The following is a 26,442-nucleotide window of genomic DNA, read 5'->3' as shown; positions in this document are numbered from 1 at the left end:
AGCAGATTCCCCACCACATAGACGTGAACTTAACAGCCACCACTGCAACACAAATTTACTCTGTTGTAATACTTTCCCAGAAGTAATTCAAAAGTGATCTAGACAGTACACCTTTAATGAGGAAATGAAGGGAGACAATCCCAGTGCTGGTCCTACAACTCATCCTCACCACTGGATGCATGGAAACTTCTAAGTACCCTGCCTTTTTGTTCAGTGGTGAGAGAAACTATTTTTCCTTCCAGTGGTTTTCTCAGCAGATAGTGGTGACGTTGTTGACAGTGATGATAATGACGATGATAATAATAATGCCAACAACAATTATGATTATGATGTTCTACACACTCTGAAGGTATTGTGTGCACCTATTCATGTATGCATTACATTATTTCAATATTTACATATAGTTCTGTGTTTGTTTGCTTTCTATTCAACACAGTAATTTTGAGTCATGATTAATTTTCAGTACAATGATATGACACTTTCTCTTCCAGAGCCTTTAAAAGAAGAAGAATCAAGAAGATGAGCAAATCTTAAAATGAAAATACAGACTGTGAAAGATAAAGCAGGGAACCTTTGCTCCTCTCATTAGATATTTTGGACTTCAGCTCCCAGAAGGCAGCATGGCTGATGAGAACAGACTTCAGGAGCTTTCAAATATCTCTGCTTCACAGATGAAAGAGGAACAAGGTGCCACAAAGAATCTAGCCAAACAATTTCATGACCTTTACCTGTACAGTGAAGGGTCTCTCTTTAGGGTATCTGCACTGACATGTTGTTCCATTAGACTATACAACAGAATAGGTAGGGAAGTAAAGCTGATATTGTACAGAGTAAGATACGCAGTATCATATAAAGGCTGTAGATTGGGGGAAAAACAGGTAAGAATTAACCTGTTGGTATAAAGTAGTGTAATAGTAAAAACCAAAAAGACAAAATTGGCAAAATAATCCTGGAGTTCTCCCACTAAGATAGCATAATGTACATTATCTAACATCAGTCTTCTAGTTACTTCAGTTCACTCTTTTCCTTGTGGCTTTAAGTGACCATCACGCACAATTAGTAAAATGTCTTATTAACAAGCCCTGTGAAATAATTGGTACATTGTATAATCAAAATATACCCAATCCAACCAAAGGTAGGCAACCAATGGTAAAGGTTTTAAAACAGCCTTCACTCTCCCATTGAAAGCAACATGCCATTAAAGTGCTTAACTTCAGCAGGATTGAATTTAGCAGTAAGTATTCTGTACAGGTTCACAAGTCACCACACAGAGCTTACATTTACTATGTGATAATGTCAAAGTATAAAACTACTACATCAGCTATTTTATGAGTTATTCTGCATCATTGTCTGTAATTTCAAGGAAATACCAAAAAAGCAGGCAACAATCTCTAATGGAGATGGAAAACTCATAAGATAATTTTCCTCTGAAGAGCTCTTAGCTAATTCTTCTAATAATTCCTTACTCACAAGGGTGAGCAATTATAAGGGTTTTTAGCCCATACTATGTGCCCAATCTCAGTTGTATACTTTTCATACTAACTGTAAATTCATTGCAACGGTAAGTTCCATACAAAGTTTGTACACTTCAGGTAGTAAACTTACATATGCAATATAATCCTTATACTGTATGTGAGAGAACATGAAACAAAAACAGAGGTTCAGGAGTGAACCTGAGGATCTATCCATTCATTATGTTCCAAGCAGAATTATCAACCTGATAATAGCCTGAAATGTTTATGTGCTCCTCCTCATCCTCATGGCAGTGGAAAAAAGTAAAAAAAAATCAGCCTGTACTATGTTTATTTGACCTCACAATCAAAAGCCCCATTGTTTAGCGGGACAATCATCCATTGTGACCCTGAATTATCTTTGATTTAGATGACCCACAAGTCTTCCTGTAATCCCAGATGGTGAATAGTGGATTGTTTCATTTGTCTACTAAACACAAGAAACTGATTGAGATACATTTAAAAGTCTGGTGACTCAATAAAAAAATGTAAAAGCATAGCCTCATATACCTGCTGTGAAAACCCACAGAAGAACTGGTATAAAAACTGAGGGAAAATGAAGCACACATTCTGAAAGACAAAAGCCATAGATATAGGACATTATTATCATATTCTAAAAATGAAGTGGCAGCTGCATAGAAACAAAATAATACACATTTAAGTTCAAATCAGCACAAAACTTAGCCTTTAATAAGAAATTTGCAGAACCAAAAAACAAATACTGTAAATAAAAAACACCAGCCTTCCAGTACCGCTTAAATTATTATGGCACTCTTATATTTGTATAAAGGAGGAACAGCCAATGAAAATACACTGATGCATTATTTTTTTGTTTCCCACAGCTTGGGTATCTTTCTCCTCCCCTCATAAATGAAGAAAAGAACACCCGTTCTAGAGGTGTGCTTATTAAAGGCAAGGTATATAAAAAATAAAGACTGGGAAAAGGAATCTGGGCAATAGTCAAATAAATGGTTAGTGGAGAAACTGAAAGAAGAACAACAAAAATGCACCCTATGTAGCTACTGGACAAAACAGAAGGAGAACCAAACAAATAAAAGGAAGACAAGACTGTCATTGTGACTGTATTATATCTGAAAATATATGTTTCCGCTATAAGAGTTACTGCAGTGCTGTGTACTTGTCTTTCTAGCACAAGCAATGGCAAAATCTGAATGGTTGCAGCTGTGCAGCTTCTATAAGCAGACCAGATAAGAAACATGACAGTCAACGTTTGTTAGAAAAAGGGTCCACTCATGAAAATCAATCAGTGCTCTAGATTGGTCCAAGCCCTTACTGGGTTCCATGCAACCTGACCCCACTGGATGCACCACCACTGGTCTGGTCTGACTCATGGGTAAAAACAAGGCATCCAATAAGCAAACCTCCTGGTTTGCAGTAATACTGTGTGGTATGTTGACATTCCATCTGTCTCAAGTTCTCTGTTGATGTTGCTGTTGCGTGCGTTCAAGTCATTTCCAGCTTATGGTGATTCTATCTTTCTTGGCAAGATAGCTGAATAAGAAATAAAACCCTGGTCTTCTGAGTCATAATCCAACACCCCAACAACTATGCCATCCTTCCTATTAGGAGCAAATGTGAGCAGCAATCCGTTCCAGAGGATATTCCAACCTTATTTGCTGGTAAAGTGAAAGTATTGCAAATGTGAGATTAATGCCCCCTTGAACATTTAGAAGCGACTTCTGGCTAAGCCATGGGATATTTTTAGGTCAAAAGTGATGTTAAAAATAAACAGTCCTTGCTTGAAATATTATGAACAACAAAAGTGAGAAGATATTGTGTCACCAGTTGCTCTCATCTAGAAAAGGGAAATCGTCGTACCTTATAAAAGAAGTATTGCACAAGTTCAGATATCCTGACATAATAAAAATGTCCATGAACAAGCAGCATTTTTTTCAAATGTTTAAATTTGGGTATTGCATAGTCACTGTTTCTTGCTGCTTGACGACCTTCTTTTCCAATAATACCTTGAAGGGGGAGGAGAAAGTTGAAGAATTAGTTTTTCTCATGGTTTAAATATGATTACATCCTTTATGTTTTGAGAAAACATCCCACTGAGAGCAAACTCTGAATTTCTTACATTAAATCAGTAATATCCAGCTTTTATGCTCCAAAGTCTAATAGTGTTTACATGAATACTGGGAATTTTGATATGCCTTATCCTGACCTCAGGAGGAGAGATACACAGAGAGTCATACAGACAGACATGCATACAGTGTTCAGCTGGTTGTGTTTCTGTTTAGTAAACCAAGATATGAATGAACCTTGTGCTCTTGTACACAGCCCTTTTCCTTTTTCCTTCTGGGCACAATGCAATTATGTCCAACAAGTTTTCAGTTAACCACAGTCCATCATTTTCTCCAGACCGGAACAACATGGCTTCCATAGTTCAGAACACGCTAGGGTCTTAAATCAACTTCACCCATGCTTCTTTAAAGACTTCCTAACTTACCACAGAGCACTGAGAAGGATGAGGCAGTGATGTTGGAATGTGCAGGCAAAAGGAAAATGCATATCTTGGTTTATTTAGCTGATATGATTGCCCAAACACAAGCAAAAAACTCTTGCTCTCTCTATATCCTAATGCTAAATACCTGAACATATAGAAAGTTGTATCATTATTTACCTTATTTGCTATATAATAATAATAATAATAATAATAATAATATCCTGCCTCTCCCTCTGGATCGAGGTGGGTTAGAGTGAAAAATAAAATACATCATACAACCATCATCATCATTACCCAATCCCCGAACCCTCCACCCTCAACATAACCATCAAAACAAATTAAAAAGTAATATAAATAAAAACAATTTAAAAACAGCAAATAGGAAGGAGACAACTTGGAGCAGACGGGGTAGTCCTTTTAAGGGGAGGTCAGTCTGGGAAGGCCTGCCAGAAGAGATCCATTTTGACTGCCTTTTTAAACGTGTCAAGAGAGGTGATATGACGGATCTCCTCCGGCAGAGCATTCTCAATTTTTGGAGCAGCAGCTGAGAAGATCCTCTGGAAAACTGCAGCCAACCTGGTTGGCTGCAATAAATTCTTCCCAGAGGACCTGAGGTTGCGGAGTGGATTGTATGGTAAGAGGTGTTCCCTCAGGTAAACTGGTCACTGGTACTGCAAAGAGATCTGTCTAACAATGTTCCCCTTTATCAGCCCTTTACCACTAAACAATGACAGATGTGTTTCACTGTGTCTCTGCTGTCCACAGGGTATCTTCCACCAGCACTGAAATGGGGCCTAAGACACTCATGGGGGAAACAGAAATTCCTCCAAACAGATGGATATTATATTATGGCCTAAAACCTATTGCTAGTCCCAGACAGAATAATGCCATTGAATCAACTGCTGAATGCTAAATCAACAATTTTGTAAATCCCACTATTGAATGAATCTACACTAACTGGGACTAGCAAATACACATAAGCCCTCGTCAACAGAAAAAGGCATTCACTTCAAAACACCAGGACTATTGGTGCCACTTAAATTAAACTGGAGCCTAATGATTCACTTACCAATGCCAACATGTGCTTCTAGGATCATGCTGACATCATTTGCTCCATCACCAATTGCTAATGTGATGGGGTGCTCCTTTGACCATTTAATTAATTTTACAATCTGGAAAAAAAAAGTTCTAGTGTTAAAAGCATTACTAGTTCTTTCTAAACCGGGTTATTCTGTTCCATTTCCCACCTGTTACACATTACTATTACAGTGTGCCCACATCATACATGGTCGCCTTTTACACGGCTTCCAGCTTATGCTGAATGGTGCTTGCACTGCTGCACCACCGCATACACGAGCAACATTATCCTCAATGGGAATGAGTACAGGCAGAACTTGCCTTACGTGGCGAGGTCCAGAACGGACCCCCCGCATAAGGCAAGGGACCACTGTACTACTTTGAGAAGGTGGGTACAATTTGAGCACAGTAAGTTTTCTGCAAGGTAAAGACTTGCACTTCAAATGCCATCAAATGTTCCAGAGAGTGTTGAAAGATACAGGCCAGTAAAACATATATTTGTGTCTGTTCACTTATTACATCTCACAGAAGCTCAGTCTGCTCTCCCTCCTTATCACAGATAGAAAGAATTTGCAGTTGCATTATGTTTATGTGAACAGACTATCATTATGGAGATTTCTGCTGGAAGTTCCTGTTATGCAGAGAAATGGCGGCTCCGTGAACGCTTTAATGACAGGATGCCTCTATGACAATTTCAACATGGGAGACAAGTGTGACCGGAGATCACACCCTTGCGCTTTAGGTACGATTTAGCCACATTTTAAGGACGATAAGCCTCTCCTATGACTCTATTCTTCCAAGGAACAGGATTCTACTGAGTTAACCTGCTTGCACAATAGACTGTAGCAGAAGTGGTTTGATACTGATACTTGTGCAAGGAGGTATTTTAAAACCTCCTTCCATTAGAGTAGCAGCAGCAATGAACAGCAGTGTGGAGGCTGCATGTGAGTGTGTCTCAGGGCTGTGCAGACCACGCTTAAGGGGCGGCCTGCTGGCACCTCCATTTTCACCAGATTGGGGCCATGGCAGCCACATGCCACGGCCCTGATCCGGCCTTTCCAGGGTGCAAAACGTAGCTACACAAAGTAGCTCCTTTTTGCACCCTGGAAAGGGTGCAATAGCTACAGCAGTGCGGCTTTACAGTGCTCCTTTGGTGCTGTGTCATGTGGACACAAGTGCCAGAGTAGTGCCATGACACTGCACGCCATCATGCCACCCTGGTGGCAGAGCTGGGGCATGCATCGTGGAGATGCTATGCCCTGACTCTGTCCCCAGGCCAGCCCAAACGGCCGTCTGCACAGCCCCTCAGTGTCTCTAAACTGTTCTTGGTGCTGCTGAGTGACATTTTTGTCCTTCTACTGCTTAAGTAATCTCACTCAAGAAAGAGAAGAAAAAGAGACACATGGGGGGGGGGGGCCACCATGATGTGTGGCGGCGCATCTGCACATCAGGATGCCATGCTTGCATCATTGATGTGCCGTGGTGCGCTAATGGCACACCGATGGTGGTGCCTGCACGTACCAAAAAGAACCCGCTTTCAGTGGGTTCTTTTTGACACAGAGGGAGCTCATGTGGTTTGGTTGCTGCAGGCTCCCTTGAGAGCAAAAACAGGTGGCTCCAGACTGCCCTTTTGGGTGGTCTGTTGAGCCCCACAGTTTTTGTTTTTACATGACATAAAAGCCTCTGTATGTCAGTTCACCATGTCAGGTACCAGCTGAAAATACAGTACTTTTACTTCATTAAATGAGGTCATTTGCGGTGATATGTCAAAACTTAAAATTTACATAAATCAATGGCACAGCAGGATGCCATTTTAATGTAACATTAACTAATTGCTTCCTTAAAGAAATTCTATCATTCTTTTCTCCTTGTTTTCCATTTTTGCTTCCATTATCAACCACTGTGAGAGTAGGTGTTTAGCATTTTAAAATGCAACACATTACATGATGATTTTCAATATTTGCACACATAAGCCTTTATCATGAAATGGGAAGAAGAGAAACACAGACCTGTGCTTTTTGTAAAGGAGCCATGCGGCAGCATAAAACTGCACTGCAGTTCCTACAAATTTCAAGGAAGAGCTCTCTGTAGTTACCAGACCTCCCATCTTCCCGGGGTTTCATTATTAATGATAATGCTGCTCCATCAATAATTAAACCATAATCTTGCATTTCAGCTGAAAGCCTGTTGAGCAACAAAAACACAGGAATTAATGCTGATGTTACAGCTTAACCAATCATGTTTTGCAGAATACTTCAAACAATATGCCAAAATACAGCATTTTACAAATATTCTTCTCTGAAGCAAGCATACGTCATTTTTTTCTTCCAGCTTTAACAAATGGAGAGCAGAAGCTTTACTTTTAAGAATGCTATTTCTTTATGGTAGGAAGGTTTAGCCTGCATCTTCACTGCAGAAATAACCCAGTTTAACACCACTTTAACTGCCATGGCTCAATGCTATGGAATTCTGGGAACTGTTGTTTGTTGTGACATCAGAGCTCTCTGACAGAGAAGAATAAATGTCTCAAAAACTATAATTCTGGGAATTCTAGTTTGTTGTGGCACCATAGCTCTCTAATAGAGAAAGATAAATGTCTCACAAAACTACAAAACCTAGAATTTCATAGCATTGAGCCATGCCAGTTAAAGTGGTGTCAAACTGGATTATTCCTGTACACTCCAGGGTGCTCTCATATGGCATTTCTCCTTCCCATCCCACTTTGTATCAAACAGTAGAACAGCAAGTTATTTTTAACTTTTGCAGGAGGCCCTGTGAATGGTATCCATTAAGTATCAGTTTCATGGCAACAGCAGAGACTAGTCTTTTCATTCCCACTTGCTGCAGCTGTTTCTCTTCTGGTGCTAAGATCCAAGAAGGAAACAGATCAAGACAAGAAGTCCAGTGGGCTCAAAGAGAGCAACTGTGGTTACAATAGTTGTGACTGGGCAGTGTGTGTGTAGGTGTGCAGGAGTTATTTCGCGTATATCAAGAATGAAGAGGATTTGGAGTTCCCAGGTGACAGCAATGTATACTGTAATATGTGTCTGTAAAACACTGTTATCAATGTAGCTCAAAAAAACTTTTGGGTTAGAGCAGCAGGTGAACAAGGGCAACTATGTACATAAGGAATCTTTGGAAGGGGTATAACATTTTAATAGGTTTGCTTAGGACAGTGGCAAATCCAATAGACATACAACAGAACTAGACCAAATATGGATTCCATGATCTAAAATGTGCAGATTTTGGTAAATTGACAAGAGAGGGCAACTGTAACCCTCCAGGTGTTTTTTGGCCTGCAATTCCAAGTATATGTCGCTAGCATGCCCAATGGTATGGGTAATGACATAGTCTGAAAACACCTAAGGGGCTACAGTTACCCGCCCTGATCCAAAGGTGTATGACAAAGCAACTGTGTCAAAATTAAGCTGGTCTAGCTCAGTTCAGTGCCTGAACAGAAAACACCTAGGCATATGACACCTTAAATTCTATAGTGGAAAAGCATTACATAAATAAAATGAAACAAAGTAAAGTAATATATACCAAATATCTGCTTGTAAAAAAAAATCAGACTGAAAAATAGATCTGTTTACATTTGTTAAAATATGGAGCTATAATGCACAAAAACATGTCTTTTTTCTCCATTGTTTAATATAAAACCAGAAATAATTACGGTATGTTTCTGTTTTGGAAGAGTACATTACAAGTGCTTTGGGAAGAGTAGATATCTACTTTGTTCATGAAATCCAATATATAATTTAAACTTACAGATTTTTAATGGTTTTCAGTGTTGACAAATCTTTCCAGACTTTAACAATGACTAGACTTCAAAATCAATATGTTCATTTTAAAAGAGAGAAGGGCTGGAAATTTAACTGAAGGAGCATAGGCTTGGGAGACAGAAAAGAAGATTCACACATAGACACATGGAGAGAAACACCACCAAACAGGCTGATACCTCTGGTCTGTAAAGGAGCAGGTTGAAAATACACCCAATACCCATGAAAACTCACACATATCAATCTCAGTGTTATAAAATTCAGTCTTTGGATACTGGCTTAACTTTAATATTTTTTTTAAACCCTCTTTTCTGTTTTATCCCTGAAGCATAGAAAGTTTATTTTTGGAAAGGAATCTATATTTTCAACATACCCTGAGAAGTTGTCCCTTGTTAAGCTGCCATTGTGCCTTAGGACAGTTTTGCTTAGTTCAAACAGCACATCATGCAAACTCTGCTCTTCTATTTTCTTTGTAGTTAACTCAAGTATTTGAGTATTTCTTCTGAAGAGTTTACAGGCATAGCAAGCTGCGGCAGCAGTTTCCATTTTGTCTCCCGTCAGAACCCATACCTTAATGCCAGCTTTTTGCAAGGCTTCAATGGTATCTGCAGCTTTTTCCTGTAGACTTTGAAGATAATGAACAATTATTGACAAAATATGAAATTAAAAATGTAGGCAACTTTCTAAAACAACAACAAGTTTATTGATTAGTCAGCTGACCGTATCAAGAAATGCACAATACAAATGGCAAAATACAAAATAGAAAATCCGAGCGTCAAAATACATACAAAAATAAAACTTGGTCACATCTAAAAGCTCATATAAAATTAAGACAAGAGTTAAGAGTTAAAACCAATACTAGTTAATAAAAACAAATATAATAAAGTAGGGTGCAAAATACATTAGACTAAGATAAGACAAAGCACCTAAAACAGAGTAGAGGAAATCAATAAGGGTAAAAGGTATCTAAAAGATATCTGCCATATTAGAAAATTCACTGGTAAATATAAATATAAGGAATTTTTGCTGCCTTGAAATATATTATTTACTTTGGTATTAACAATTACTCAGTGGTTTTTGTCTCTGTTGATTAAAGGGGCTGGAATTTTTCTTTCTAGTGAAGTTACAACAAATGTTTGTTTTGAAGCAAGGGTAAGGAACATATAACTCTCCTGCTTTAAAGAGACTCCAATTCCTATGAGTTTAAGGGATAATGGGGGATGCAGTTGAATTACATCTTGAGGGCTCCATGCTTCCCATTCCTGTTTTAATGGGGATATCATCACTTCTAACAGCACATTTTAAGCACTATAAGTTAAATTGGCAAGATGTAATGAAATTTTGAACTGCTCACAATGCCTTTTATTTTTGTGCAGTCTGAAGATTAAAATTCTGTTGAAACATGAAGACTTGTTTTACCGGATTTACCATGTTCCATGTGGTGTGAGATGTTGGACAGTAAAAAAAAAAGACATTTTGCCGTTGTTTCTTCAGCATCTGAATAAGCAATAAACCAGGATCAAGTAAAGAAGTAATAAAATCTGGTATTCTCTGCACTATTAAGAATTTGTGGTTTTGTACTGAAACTTAGTGTATGAACACACACATACACACACACTTTATTTTATACTTCCAATTTTCACTTTTTATTCTTTCATTTCCTTCTGCTCCCCCTTTCTTTATTTCTTTATACTGTTCAAATTTGTATTGCAGACTTCTAATGACAAGGTTACTTTCCATTTTTGTATATATGGCTCCATAAACAGGGATTTGCCTGCTTCTATGAAAACAACCCATGGGACTTGACTTCCTATCTTAAATCTATGAGATAGTAGCAGAAGGAGGTATTCCGCTCAGGTAACAGATCAGGAAAGAAGAGTAATCTTAATAGATATATGATTAATTTTAGTTATTTGATGTGTTGTTTTTGTATTTTACTATTAGAGATGGGGAGAGATGCTTTTGGGATTTTATTCCTCATGTACAAAAAGAATGCATCTTGACTTGGGTGAGTAGAAGGCTGTGATTACTGTATTGGGAAATGTTCTTTGATTTACTGGTTAGTAATTGATAAGTTAAGGAAATGTTGGGAGAGAGGAAAGAATGAAATGTTAGACATAATGATAATTGGTGGAATGTTTGATGAGATTTGCATAAGGCTGGTAAATGACAACTGGCATGTGAATTAATTTATATTTGTATTAGATAGTGTGTATGAGCGAATTGGTATGTTAGTTTGGGTAAAAGGGTATAAATATTTAGAGTTAAGAGAGTCACATTTAGGAATAAATGAGTGATATTTTTGGCTCTGAGTTAGCTAGAGAAAAGTGTGACAGAATGTGTGGTATTTGCAAAGTAAAAAAATATTTAATTTCCTTTGTTATGTTTAAAAATTTAATGTCTTTATACATACACTTTTGGCTTCTGGGAATGCCATCTAACTGAAAGCTTTGATTCAGATTTGAACAAAAGGGGTGGCATCCAATAGGGTCAGAAGTTGTATGCATTCTCATAGGAACATTGAGGGCATTGAGTTCCTACAGTTGAGGTCACACAAAGGGGACCAGAGAAAGCCCTTACATTGGTGGCAGAGGTGGGAAAGCCCTCAGTCTAGAAGATGATTTCTGTAGTGATGTAGACTTGGACTCAAGTTGGAGTCAAGTCACTTCAATGACTCGAATTGGCAATAATGGCACACAGACTCGACTCACAACTTGTATATTTTTAGTGATCAACTTGCTGGTGTAGTTTCATCCAGAAACAACAAACATGTAAAGCAATGGGCTTGAGGTGGAGTTGAGATCCTCTACCTCCTTTTTTCTGTTAAAGTTGGCTCTCAGACTTGAGACTCAACTTGAGAACTGACTTGAAAATATCTTGCAAGGACTTGAGACTCGGAGCAAAAGACATGAATACATTACTGGATTCATATGAGCACCATGGAAGTCTTCACATTCAAAAGGTACAAATCCCATATTTGGCCATAGTGGTGATGGAATTCCTTGATGGGAATCCCTGTAATTTATGGCACAAGATGGATCTCTAGAAAGGAAACCCCTATAGTTGGTGGCAGTGTAATGGGATAAGGGTTGGGCAACCCCCACAAAGGTACCTTTTCTACCTCTGCCTCAGGCAGCAAAATGTCTTGGCCGAACCCCTAACTGGTAGTAATAGGTTCAATTCATAAACAGTTCACCAACTACAAGTAGTTTTAGAATCAGAAATCTCTACTGAAGTATGAGGATTTTTAAATACCATCCTAGTTCCAAAGCTGGACACCAAAAAGATGAACTGGTTGGGCTGTCCATTAGTAGGGGTTGCACGTGAATCTTTGTGAGTAGAAATATCCATCTTTAATACTTGCTTGTTACTTTTACGGCAATCTAAGAAGACTGAGACCTAATATTTTTCTGATCTGATATATATATAGTGAAATTCAGGGCACCTTGCTCTACTTTATCAGTGGAAAACCTTTTCCATTGAGAGGAATTAACCCTATTTCATCAGTTTCCTTTTATTGTGATAAGAGCCTAAATACCCTAAAGACACCAAATCACATCTGATCCTGGGAGCTAAGCAGGGTCCACCCTGGTTAGTACTTGGATGGGAAACTGCCAACAAATACAAGGTGCTTAAGGCTTTATTTCAGAGGAATGTTTCTTACATAAGAAAACCCCATGGAATATTGGATCACCTTAAGTTGAAAGACAACTTTAAGGCACACATGCGTACACACACACACACACGTAGATTATTACAGTTAGTAACTGGGGCTAGTGAGCTTGTTTAGTACCCCAGCTTTCTAGGTTGTTTTAGACCAAGGTTGTGTTTTCAGAGAGATTTTTCTCCCCACTTAACAGAACAATTAGTTCCACTGTGGAATCAATTTGTTGTGCTGCTAATTGCTATGAAACCTAATTGTGAACTGTTAATCATTATTATCCTGCTGCTAAATGCTGCCACAGGACTGTTGTTGGTCAGCTGTGCCAAGCAGAGGTTAATGGCTTGGAGAAGTGAGTGATGGGAGAGTCAACACTGGAGGAATAAGAACAACTGTTAAAGAAAGAAGAAGTAGATAAATACAGAGCATTCTGTTTTCATTTCTTTGATTCTAAGTTCTTATGTACTAGTTTGTTTTATGCATATTTTATTAAAGCTTTGTGTGATTGTGTCTGTACGGTATTTTGTGGGCCATTAATAATAATAATGATAATAATAATAATAATAATTAAAACTTTTATCTGTATCCCGCTTTTTGTGAAAACAATCAGAGGCATACAACATTTAAAATCATACAAACATATACACCATACCCCCCCTTAAAAAAGAATTAAATAATCAGAATTAAAATTACATAAAAAATTAAATCTAATAACGATGGGCAGAATCATAACATATAAGGGAGAGATCATTGTATGGCTGAATACTTTAATCTGGAAAGGCCTGCCGGAAAAGATCCGTCTTAACAGCTTTCTTGAAGCTGTCTAGGTTGGTAATTTGACAGATCTCGTCTGGCATGCCGTTCCACAGGTTGAGAGCAGTTGCGGAAAAAGTGCTCTGGGAGGTTGCAGCTAATCTGGTCTTTAGGGGCTGCAATAAGTTCCTCCCAGAGGATCTGAGTTTATGAGGCGGATTGTATGGAAGTAGGTAATTCCTTAAATAAGTTGGACCCAGGCCATGTAGGGCTTTAAAGGTGATAACCAATGCCTTGTACTGCACCCGGAAACGAATAGGCAACTAGTGGAGTGACTTCAAAATTAGTGTTATATGGTCACTCCTAGTTGTTCCAGTGACCAACCTGGCTACCATATTCTGCACCAATTGTAGTTTCCAAACTAGGCACAAGGGTAGCCCCATGTAGAGTGCATTGCAAAAATTGAGTCTTGAGGTTACCAGTGCATGTACTATAGTTTCCAGATCTCCCGGTTCCAGAAAAGGGTGCAGTTGGCGTATCAGCCGAAGCTGATAACAGGCACTCTTGACCGTCATATTCACCTGATTTGTCATCTGAAGCGCCCCCAAACTGTGAACCCAGTCCTTAGAGGAGAGTGTGAGCCCCTCCAGGACTGGAGGTTGCAACCCAATACCTGGTTTAGAAGCCCCTATTGTAAGTACCTCCGTTTTGTCTGGATTCAGCTTGAGCTTGTTTTTCCTCATCCAGTGGTATATACATAAACAAGCATGAACATAAAACAAACTTGGGACCATTGAGATTATCCTCTTTTGGCTTACTTAACTGAGATATAAATGAGCAATTTGGCTACAATGCAGCCCATGTAACTCCTTAGCTACATAAGTCAGAGCTAGGATGTGATGCGTTACAAAATAAAATGCTGCCAGGAAACACTGCGTTTCCACATTAATGACCACTGATGCCCTGGTTAGAACTTGGAAGGGAGACTGCCAGGGGGAACCAGGATTTCAGAGGAAGGAACTGGCAAAACCACCTCTTCTTTCCTAAGAAACCCTATGGAATTCATGAGGTCATAAGCTGACAGGTGAGTTGAAGGCACATATGCACACAATGCCATTCCTCCACCCAAGTATCAATGTCCCTGGATCATCCTTCCTCCAGGAAGAATGAGTGGGGCTGGTTTACATGTTATTCCTTCCCCTGCCCCTATCTTTTAAAAATGTATTTTCTCTCTTCCTTTAAAAAGCCAAAAACAAAATACTGTTGTACCAGGACATATATTTCTGATTACCTACAAGCAATCTAGGAAGTCTCTTAGCAGCAACAATGCAACAATTCCCTTGGCTGACAATGATGACATTTAAAAAGGAGAAAGAAAGGTCAGTTGGAGATGAGTCTGCAGCTCCACTGGACTCAGGAGGGGAAAACGTGGGGCTTTGTGAACACAGCGTCTGTGTGCACATGAAACGTATTAACATAATGTGTAGTAAATGTATTCTCCCATACTGTCAACAGTGATTATGTTAACAACTGGCTATGTGGGCAGAACAACAAATAAGGCAATACATACCCTTTCCAAAGTTCCATTCCAAACTGTGATAAACCAGGAAATCTCTAATCAATTATCATTTCTCATTTTATCCAAATGAGGAAACTATCCAGGCCCAGATTAAACTAGGATTGAAGCTTGTAAGTATGGTTTCACAGTTCAGACAAAATGGGAAACTGATTAATTGGAAATTTCCTGGTTTATTGAGACATGCCTTGAAGGAAAGATGGAAAAAGATGCAAGCATATGCATAATGCTTGTGTGTATCTCAGCTCACTAAACCAAGATACAATTATTTATACAAGACCCTAAATCTGCTATCGTGGGCAGAGCTGGAGATTTTTCAATCACACAAATAATATGGATAGGTGAAGAAAGATTATCACTTCAACAGACAATATAAAGCCTAGTACATTTGACACTTATCCTTGAGTTAAGAGGAGCATACTAACCGGTCTTCAACAGCTGTAGCACCAAGCAGAATAAGCCCCCTTTCTATCAGTTCATATGCCTCTGCCAGCTTCTTTTCCCGATCCTGCAGAGCCAGCTTTGCTTCCTGAAGCTGCTTCTCTACATTTTCATACTCTTCGTAGGTGAACTTTTTATATGCAACACATAATGTTCGCAGACCCTCCTAAAGAACATTGTTTTGAAAGCACAGAAATAACGGAAAGTTTTCCAGAGAATTTCAGTTCTATCTAAACTAATTTACATAGTTTACAATTCATATTTATTCTTCATGTTCTAGCTTAATCCAAGTTTGTCAACCACCCTGGGCAAGGTAATGCTTCTGCAGAAACTTACAAGAAAATCAAAAGCCCAAGGAATTATATCCCCTATTGAAGCCTTCTTACTGGTTTTGAAAAACACAACATAACAAAACAAAAACCCAAACATTCACTGTGTCTCTTGTTGGCTCAGAGGAAAAAACAGGTAATTTTTCAGAAAATTAGTTCCCTGCCCAGTCCACCACTGAGCCCATTCATTGTACCTGCCTGTATTTTCCTCTAATTCCCACTTATATGTATAGTATAATGGCAGCAGCAGCTAACCACTGAGAGAAGGAACAAAGGATATGCCTTCTTACTATGGTGGATCACAACTTATGTGGCAGTGTGTCAATTAAATGAGAGGCTTTGATAGCCTCTGAGAAAAGGTTACCAGTATTGATGAATTACTGGGCCTTGCATCCTGCAGTTCTGGGAAAAAAGCGTGGCAGAAGGTTAGAATGGGCAACCACCTCAGATTTAATTCAAGTGGAAGAAGAATTTGGGTCCCAGCAACATTCACTTCCTGTGAAGGACTCCGTGCGCAGTCTGGGGGTGCTTCTTGACTCGTCCCTTCGCCTGACTGCTCAGGTGAATGCGACGGTCAAGAGCACCTGTCATCAGCTTCGGCTTATCCGCCAGCTGCGCCCATACCTGGCCCAGAGGGACCTTGAAACTGTGGTACACGCCCTGGTAACCTTGAGACTGGATTTCTGCAATGTACTCTACATGGGGCAACCCTTATACCAAACCCGGAAGCTTCAAATGGTGCAGAATATGGCAGCCAGGCTGGTCACTGGTACGTCCAGGGCCAGCCACATAACACCGGTATTAAAAGATCTCCATTGGCTGCCCATTTGCTTCCGGGCGCAATATAAGGTGTTGGTAATGACCTATAAAGCCCTAAATGGCTTGGGCCCAGGATACCTGAAGGACCGCCTCTCCCCATACACTCCGTCCCGCACCCTCAGAACATCTGGTGCAGCAATTACTTAGGGTTCCCGGGGCGAGATTGGTCTCCACCACCAGGAGGACATTTTCCATCGCCGCCCCGGCCCTTTGGAACACGCTGCCCATAGAGCTCCGCTCAGCTACCTCCCTGGCCCAATTCAGACGGGACCTAAAGACCTTTCTGTTCCGGACCGCATTCCCTGAATAAGGTCCTATAGGCCTCTTCCGCCGCACTGGCAACGGGACTGGCTAATCCTGGGGCCTTTTGTTTTGTATTTATGTCTTTTGTAATGGTGGTATGTTTTTAACTGTGTATTATTGTATTTTAAGTGCTGTAAACCGCCCTGATCTGATGGAAGGGCGGTATATAAATAAAAATTTTATTTATTTATTATTATTTCTGAAACTCACATCCAATCACTACAGGTTGAGTCTCCCTTATCTGGAACTCCAAAATCTAAAATACTCCAAAAACAAAACTTTTTTCATGGGTGGCTGAGATAGCGACATCTTTGCTTTTTGATGGTTTGGTGTCCAAAAACTTTGTTTCATGCACAAAAGTATTAAAATATTACATAAAATTACCTTCAGGCTTTGTAAGATATAAGATGTATATGAAGCATAAATGAATTTCATGTTCAAATTTGGGTCCCATCTCCAAGGAGTCTTATTATGTACATATATGCAAATATTCCAAAATCTGAAAAATCCAAAATCCAAAACACTTCTTGTGCCAAGCATTTTGGATAAGGGATACTCAACCTGTACACCATTTACTGGTATTTCTAATACCCAATGTATACATGGACTTTCAACAACATGTACAATGAAGGAGAGATGGAATTAACACAATGGTCTTTGTCCCTGCCCCAAATTTAGGGAAGCTTTGCAGATTTCTGCTCCAACACAAAGAAGATAAAGAATGTGTTCCGGTTACAAGATCTTACCACTGCATTGCGCTGAACTCTTGCTCTAATCTGTTCTATTTTGCCTTCTGTAACTCGAGGAAATATAGAAGAATCTGCTCCTTTGCAAAACAGAAATATTTCCCCTGAAAATGTAAACAAACCAAATTTTAACATTGGTTTCAAATATAGATATAACATGTCTTCCCATATAAAATTAAAATATAATAATGGATAATTATAAAATATTTTTGAAATTAGCATGTATGTTAATGGACATTGAATCGGAAGTTCAAGCACAGTTTATAAAAATATGATGGAACAAGAGGCAAAATGATGAGTATACTAATTAAAATTTCAGACTTAAAAGCAAGAATCCTAGAACTTCGATACACATTTATGATTGGTTGGGTTGCTTGCATTTTACCTTTTACAGATTTAACAATCACACTCATCCGTCTCCTTACTGAATCAAAACTGAGGATCTCCAATAGTTCAAACCTGTAGGGTGGGAAATTAGTTATTTCACAATATTTTAATTTATTTTCTCTGCATACTAACACAGATATGAGTGCCTACATGCATGAACATATACACACTGAGAATTAAAAGCACACATCACTCCATCTTCAGATGGTCCTTAAAATCATAAAATAATCTCTCCTTGAAACACCATTCTTTGACTCAAAATTCAAGCCTGTCAGTTTTACAGATTATCCCCTGAAATAAACTAGGCTTATCTGAGGTCAATGTTTTTCAAGTACATTTTTCTAAAGATATGCAAGATTTAAAACAGCTATGTGTATGACATTTATGTGGAGTGCAGAGGATAACACATGGCCCACAGATTGCATGCATCCCTTCAACCTTTTTATGGACCACACTGAATTTTGCAGAAGGACTGGAGCTCCTTTTTTGTGACCCCACTGAAATCATGTCAGAGTGTTGTTTCTACGGGCCCAAACCCATATGAAATGCTCCATGGTCCCAGAGGACTCTGTGAGATGGAAAGATGCTCTGGTACCCTCCTGAACTACAGAGTTGTCAGTGGCAGAATAACTGATGGCCCCAGTGAATTGTGAAGTTCTGATTAGCAAACTCTTGACACCAAAAAATTGCACACCCCAACACAGTCCTATGGCATGCTCAAAACAACTTACCTTTCAATATCATTTTCTCGATTTAAAATTTCCATAAAATTGTCTTTCAGCCTTAAATATGTATAACCAAGTCTGAAATTAAATCAGAGATACACCACAGTTAAAACAGCTATATTTGTGCACTCATTCTTGCAATATAATGAACTGTATAATTGGTTATGTATGCTAGCAACAGCTATTATGATTTCATTTACAGAGCACAAAAACATATTTGTTTGAGCTGCCTTAGGATTTCTCTTTGCCTGTGCTTAGTCTCAAGATAACAGCCATCTCATCTAATTTGTTTTCATCTAGCTGGATTAAAATGTATGTCCTTTATTTCATGACACACTGTATTGTTGAATATTGTATGTGGTAAACAGATCTGCATAAATTCCTCTTCACTACATGCACACCTAAACTATCAACACTCAAATAACTATCCTTTTCTCTTTTTCATGAGGATGCCACTAATGTAGTTGTAATCATTATCCTATCTGAAAGAACGTAAGGCTTTTATATTATAAAGTCTCTCTGCTCTGAAGCTCCTTGAAGCAGATTACACCTTGCCTAGGGATGCACATTTTTTTTGCTAATTTCCTCCTTGAACAGAGTAACAAGCGATTCTGCAATTTGAAGTCGAAGCCTTTCGTGGCCGGCATCCATAGTTTTTTGTGGGTTTTTTGGGCTATGTGGCCATGTTCTAGGAGGAACATGGCCACATAGCCCACCCACAAAAAACGATTCTGCAATTTTTCCTGGCCTAAGAAAGTATCTGAAAACTACAGCTTTTAAAGCCAATTACTTTTGGCCCTTATTTCATGCAAAATTCTCGTGTGCAAAAGCCAGCATTTTCTGTACAGATAACAAGGAGACTTATTTGCATGTGCAGAAAACATCATTTTTTTCACAGATAACATAATTTTTGCACAAATATTTCTGCATCAAAAATGTTTCCTGCACCAAAAATGCTATTTTCTAAACAAGTATAGTACCGTATTTTCTGGCGTACAAGATGACTTTTTGACCCTCTAAAATTCTAAGGGGCCTTTGGAGGCCCCTCAGAAGCCGGCGGCCCCAGAGCGTGTGCGCCGGCTTCTGAGGGGCCTCCAAAGGCCCCTTAGAAGCTGGCGCGCGCGTGCACGGCCGGCTGCTGGCTTCCAAGGAATAGGGGTAGCCTTGTACGGTGAGTATGTCCTATACTCTATTTTTTAATGTGAGAAGTTGGGGGTCGTCTTATACGCCCGGTCGTCTTATACGCCGGAAAATACAGTAAGTGTAAATTTCACATAAAATAAGTTTGAACTAACAAGATTTTCATATAGCTTCCATCCTTAATCTTGTCTTAATAAATAATATAATAAATAAAATATTTATTTATATTCGGCCTCTTCCGTTTGAGGATCAAAGCGGGTAACAACAGTTTATACAATACACAATATAGGAACAATAAATCTCACAAAACACTGACCCAACACTCCCTCCCAAACTATAAAATTAACATAAAACATGATTAAAATATATAACAATACTGTGCTACAAAGTTATTCTTGACCATCTGTATTAATATTGTACTAGCAAGACTAGCAGAAAAGCACCCTCCTACACATATGATTTATGTCAGTAAAGCTGTGTCTTGCACTGAAATTCTCTCTTTCTGGTTCAAAGCCTGTCCTTCTTACCATGCTTCACTGGAGGAAAGCACTACTTCCCCAAGGAAAATATTTCTGAAGATCTTCAGACACAGAGCCAGAGAGGGTCTATCAAATGACACCAGCAGGATTTTGAAAGCAAAAGAAAATTCTATCTTTCTATGAAGACATTCAAAGGCTAATCCACACGCTTTGATTTTGCTACCACTGTTAAGATAATTAGAACTTTTAAACTATTTTGCACATCAACCCCCCTCTGATTCCAATGATTATAATTTCCTACAGACAAAAATTGATTGAGAAGTTCACCTTGATCTTTCTTGTAGTTTGAACAAAGACTTTTATCACCATACATGTGTTAATAGCTCATCCCTGCAATGTTGATGTTGCCACCCAACTGGTGTTGTAACATACCTCTGAATCCCTTCAACTAAAGCAACTTCATCAGGGGATGATGAAATATACACAGAGGACCTCCCTGACAGGTGGGCCTTCTTTAACCCATCAACATTGTCATCTTCCTTCACCTGGACAGTGTGACAAAGGCACAGAGCCCGGAAAAAGAGTTCTTCTCTGTCCTAATTATGAAAGAGAAACACTGATGTATACATTTCCATTCCTAGACAAATAGCATCAATATTAAACAATTTCTTTGCATAACCAATTCTATTTGCATTGGACTGATGTGCAGAATCAGGTGTATGCACATCTGGCTTTCCTTTTTAGATAAGAAAAGTTCACAGTAGGGTATTCTATTAGCATTTAACTTCTATTGTTTTATTTATTTATTTGAAGGGCTCCATACTTTGCCACTTCCTCCTGGGGATGAATCAATCATATCGATACCAGCACAATCATGGAGGATTTGCCCATTACAGATGACATGAGGCACATAAACATGCCCCTCAATGCAGCATTCTATGAATTCCATATTGTTCTCGGTTAATGTCCCTGTTTTATCTGTGAAGACATATTCAACCTGAAAAGAGACATAGAGAACAATTACGGACTGAAATAACAAGGACAGAGCTTGAGAGAGCAAAGTCAGCTCTTTTGATAGCTGAAGTTATTGTGTGACTCAATATTTTGTCCCTTGGCCTTCAGAGAGCATACAGCACTTGTTCTTTTAGTTATGGCATTTTGTCATAACTATGTATCACACAGCAGAATTACAGTGGACCCTTGCCTTACGCGGAGGATCTGTTCAGGACCCCCCTGCGTAAGACGAATTCTGCCTATGCTTGAGCCCCATTCACTTGAATGGGGTTCGTGCACACAGCGGTGTGGTGGCATGGCGGCACGCACGCACGCACCCCATTCATCTGAATGGGACGCGCCACCCTTGTGCCCCGCATGGGTTAAACACATATGTTCAAAGCTGTGTATAATGCAGGTGCACTGTAAATTTATTTTAGTTTCATAAACAGTGTATTATGATTTTTTGGGGGGGGGGGGTTCAGACAAGAGTTCATGCAGGTTCTGAATCAGAGATCAACTTCTCAGCATAAAATCCCCTACACTATGTGGACTGTATCATATTATTATAAATAAGTAACTATCCCATAAACATATGCAGTCATCCTGCAGTAGTATCTTTATTATTGGTTTAAAATGACAGCACATTAACTTTACTATTCTATTATTTTTTTTCTGAAATTACAACAGGCAGAGTCAATATTTCTCAGAAGACTTTGCTGCAACCAATTAAATGTAGTTAAGATGTAATACTTAAACACAATTAGTGTTATGAGATCAGCAGATATAAGCCTCAAGCTCAATGGCCTCCCTTCCTCTCATCTTTGATTCTAACAGTAGGAAATTCAAAGCTTATGTTCACAGTTTTGAATTGTGATTTTCCATTACATCCAAATAAAGGACATTAAATGTGTGCAGTACTTTCAATACTTTGATCAACAAAATGGTCTGGATGTTTCCTAATGATGCATCTACACTATATGAAGAATCCAATTTGACACCACTTAATTGCCATGGCTGCAGCCTATGGAATCTTGAGATTTGTATTTTTGTGACGCATCAGCACTCTTTGGCAGAGAAGGCTACAGACACTGCAAACTACACATCTTCGAGTTCCATAGGATGGAGCTACAGTACTTAACGTGTTATCAAACCGCATTATTTCTACAGTGTAGATGCATCCTCTCAAGCAAACGATGATGGACTATATTAAATATAGATATGGATTATTATATTCTTAAAAAGATCAATGCCAATGAATTGGTCAGACCAATATTTCCATAAATCTAAACACCAGAGTCAGCTGCTAGTTTTATACGACACATGACAGTTACCTGGCCTAACTCCTCATTGAGATCAGAGGTGTTCACTAGTGGTCCTTCACCTGTTTCTTCATCAAACATTTCTTCATCCCAAGTGAGAAAATAAGAACCAAGAAACTTCTGCATTTCTACTGTGACATACATGGATACAGGAATGATGTAGTTGAAAAGAACCATGAAGGCAAGAAAGTCGGTAAATGCTGTAATAAACTGTAAGAGGAAAAAGACAAAAGCAAAGAAATTAATTTTCTGTGGGTCCATTTATGTCTTAGAAATATAATACAACGTTGTATAGGTTTATACAGAAGCAAATCCAACTGCAAGCAGCAGAACTTAACTTGCGAGCATGTGAGCATAACATGTAATTTATGTTATTTTCATTCTCTCTTTCATTCCACTATAAGATTCAATTTCATCCAAAATTGTACTCTTATATACATTTAAGCACACATGTTAGAAATTTAATAGCATGTTTTATATCACTAAGAAACAGGTAGTTATGGGGATATCATGCAAGACATTAAATTAATCAAGATAATTGACGTGGGTGGCTGTATTTCACCTTTAAACAACTACTCTAAAATGTTCATATCAGTGCATTCACTGCTCTAAAACATTGATGCTAGTGCTTGGACAAGTAATTAGCTTCTCTGTTTCTCCTTCCTTCATCCACATTGCTTATTAAAACTGACATTATTCACATACCACATTTCTTTTCCTTTCCAGTTCTGTTTTCTGATTATACCAAGGCTGATCACGGGATTGCTCACTTTGCCAAACATACTTCAGGACAGTATTTATTAGTGATTTACTTATCAGTATACAGAGGTAAACAATAAGAAATACATTCATTGATCTGAAACATAAGAAAGAACAAAAATTATAATGGTTTTCAGTCCTTCTGATGAGCAATTATGTATTTACAGGGGTTGAGCATGGTCTGGAAGATTGAGACCTTCTGGTGTGACATGATAGCAGTTCATACTTTTAAGATGAAAGGGCAGTGTTGGTTATGTGTATGCCATATCCAAGGGTGAGGATTTTTTCACACAGTATTGGTATATGCATACAAATTAGTTTCCAAGACATATGTGTTTATTTTTCACATCTATAAGAGGAAATGGTGTGAACCTTTTCTCCAAAGTATTGGAAGAGGGGACATATAGGACCACTGAATTTTATTCTCACAACAAACCTACAAGAGAGATTACACTGAAAGTAAATTGCTAGACTCTCAATACAGTGGGACCTTCTTATCTGCAGGTGATTCCGTTCTTCAAGTCCGTGAGTATTCAATGTAGGATGTGTGTGCATGCAACCACTCTGCTGGAACACATGTGGGGCTTGCAGTCTGCAGATACTCAAATCTGTAAATAGCAAGCCCGTGGTTGGGGCAGGTGCACTGTATACTTTAAAAGTGAATCTCTTTTTCCTCAGCCCAGATATAACATTTCAGCCACTGTGCCACAATGCTCAAAGCTTTTATGCATTTGGGTGATTCCTGCTGGCAAGCCAGTGAAAGAGAAGCTGCAGGCTTCCTCTTTCAGCTCTATATGGTATTCCCAGGGGCAGTGCTTTTTGTACAAACCAATGTATGGGTCGCCACACCAATAGCTAATGATCCTACCAAATCCCTGTCATCAGAGCTGGGAATAGTCAATGATGACATAATGGAGATTCATTTAAATTCATTATAACAACAATAACCAAAATAATCAAAAATAACAGAAAATAATATCATCACCATCATCTTCAGCTTTTCTTCTGGTTCACAACATTTACAAAATGCCTCCCTACCCATCACACAAATACATATATATTGGAAAAAACTGATATAACTTTACTTTTCTACAGCAGATCGTTTCTGAGATTTTGACTGATAATTCAACGCCATTTTTGTTTCCATGCCAGTGTATATAGCAACACCTGAAACAAACAAAAATACTTTTAAATCTAAAAATGTATATGTGCATGATAAATATATTTCAAAACACACACATTAACTAATACAGTTTGTACAAACACCAGCAAAAAGGGCAGGATTTTGCAAAAGATGCAGTTACAGTTGGCAGCCCTGATCCAGTGAGCCTGTAAAAGGAAGAATAAACCATGTATTCTTAGTAAGGCTGCAACAGTGGGTACTAATTCTCCATCTGTTTCAGAGCACTGAAGGTATTCCACTTTTAGCACATTTGGGGGCACTGATCCAAATGAACAACAACAACAACAACAAATTTTGTCCATTCAGCTTGATGGCAATGGTGGTCCAGGACACACTTTGCTTATTCTAAGTTGATTTTGTTTTCTCCCAGAGATATTGTCATGTAACTAAATCTGATCATCTACATAAGCTTTGTCCAGGCAATCCCAGAAGCCACAAAAAGCTAAAACTGGAATAAAGATATGAGTGCTCACATAAACCCCATTGACAAATATCCACTCACTGAGAATGTACAACTTTTCATACACAGATTTGAACTGGGTCTATTACCACATTTTATTGCAATATATACCAAAGATTTTCTCTGTGTTCTTCAATGTAGCTCCTCTAAGAAGCACATTTTCAGATCCCAATGGCCTGCAAAGATAAAAATTGCCCAAATTTAATTGTTCGTCCGAAGATAACCAAATTTTCAAATTCATATGAAACACAGTGTATGAGGTTCAAAAAACTTTGATTTATTCTTTTTTTAAATCACATTTTTATAAAAGGTGTTAACAGCCTAAAACTAAGTTCCCTAAATCTTAGAAACAGTGAAATGTAACCCACGCTTTTTTAAAAAAAAAATTGTTTAGCACACATTCCCCAAATGAAAAGCTGAATACAGCTTCAAAGTGCTACCCAGAAAACCCAATATGATATCTGCACTCAGGTGTAGGCCACATGGGCTAAAAGGTCCATTTTCTCCCCAGTCTCACATCATCCTTTTCAAACAATGCTGACCGTCAACCTTGGGCCAGGACAGGGCAAACCATATGTGGATCCAGTGGATCTGGCCCGATTCCAGGTCAAAGGGGCCTTAGTGTGGGTCAAAATTTGTGTAAATTCTCTGTGGTCATTATTTTTGTTTTCTTTATGTTGGAGTTCTAGTGTCTCGTTAAACTAGAAACCCTAGGTTGGATTTCATAGGAGGCAGCTATGGCAGTTAAGTGGGATCATATCACTGTAACTGTATAATGTAGAAGGGCCTTGAGTTAGGGAGATCTTCCTATATTACCGCCTTGCTTGGGCCCCAAAAGCTCTGAGCAGGTGAGGCAGATTAGTTCTACAGGCAACCTGCATCTAATCTGTAGGTCCCACAGTTCTGAGCAGCCAGTCATGGGAACTGCCAATCACTGTATCTGCACACAGATTTCAAGACAATATCTCTCCCCTGCCAGCAACCTTGACCTTACCTCTGTGGTGGTGGGGAGTTCACAGGTAAGTTAACTTCTTTGAATTCCCTCTAAAAACTAGCCCATTGTTTTCAACCAGACTTAGGACTGAAATCCATTTGTATTTATACTGTATTAAATGAATCTTTCCTGACCACCCACTGACTTGCCCTTGTTGTATAAACACCAGTTACATCACTACTGTTCTGCATTGCTGCAGGCACATTTCTGCAGATACTGTAAACCTGAAACCTATTCCAGTTAAAGAGAAAGAAAGCTATACTCATAGATTTGGGTACTTAATTAAAGAAAAAATATTTTTCATTTACATGGCTTATTGGTTGTATTTTAAATTAGAATAACCCAATGGGGAATTAAGAGAACAAAAATATTGCACAAACATAAATAGTAAATGAAAAATATAAAAAACAAAACCAGCACATAAATCCATACAATATTTTGAATTAATCAGGAACAAACATTCATTTTTCTTTAGTAATGGAGCACAAATAAAAGCATTAATTTATGGGCTCATCTAAAAATCCTAAAGCATTTGTGC

At 38.6% G+C, this 26,442-nt stretch overlaps 1 protein-coding gene across 5 annotated transcripts in view; it reads right to left on the bottom strand.

Annotated features, from left to right (window-relative positions):
• The window catches only part of LOC149319212 (phospholipid-transporting ATPase IH), a 151,919-nt gene that overhangs the window by 30,621 nt on the left and 94,856 nt on the right, over positions 1-26,442 (bottom strand). For all 5 annotated transcript variants that reach the window (XM_089511299.1, XM_089511300.1, XM_089511302.1 and 2 more), the window contains exons 9-24: positions 25,022-25,086; positions 24,353-24,434; positions 23,214-23,364; positions 22,521-22,718; positions 21,017-21,190; positions 20,626-20,789; positions 18,581-18,652; positions 17,848-17,921; positions 17,463-17,566; positions 15,250-15,431; positions 9,208-9,459; positions 7,065-7,239; positions 5,048-5,150; positions 3,351-3,496; positions 2,022-2,081; positions 729-856 (exon numbers count right to left, since the gene is read on the bottom strand). In XM_089511299.1, the coding sequence (XP_089367425.1) occupies positions 729-856; positions 2,022-2,081; positions 3,351-3,496; positions 5,048-5,150; positions 7,065-7,239; positions 9,208-9,459; positions 15,250-15,431; positions 17,463-17,566; positions 17,848-17,921; positions 18,581-18,652; positions 20,626-20,789; positions 21,017-21,190; positions 22,521-22,718; positions 23,214-23,364; positions 24,353-24,434; positions 25,022-25,086 (2,130 nt within the window). The remainder of the gene's footprint in view (positions 1-728; positions 857-2,021; positions 2,082-3,350; positions 3,497-5,047; positions 5,151-7,064; positions 7,240-9,207; positions 9,460-15,249; positions 15,432-17,462; positions 17,567-17,847; positions 17,922-18,580; positions 18,653-20,625; positions 20,790-21,016; positions 21,191-22,520; positions 22,719-23,213; positions 23,365-24,352; positions 24,435-25,021; positions 25,087-26,442) is intronic.

Source organism: Sceloporus occidentalis, unplaced genomic scaffold, assembly GCF_023333645.1.
Source record: "Sceloporus occidentalis isolate IW3139 unplaced genomic scaffold, rSceOcc1.0.p SCAF_2, whole genome shotgun sequence".
NCBI lineage: Eukaryota > Metazoa > Chordata > Lepidosauria > Squamata > Phrynosomatidae > Sceloporus > Sceloporus occidentalis.
The sequence above is the reverse complement of the archived record's forward strand: the minus strand, read 5'-3'. Positions and strand labels throughout refer to the sequence as shown.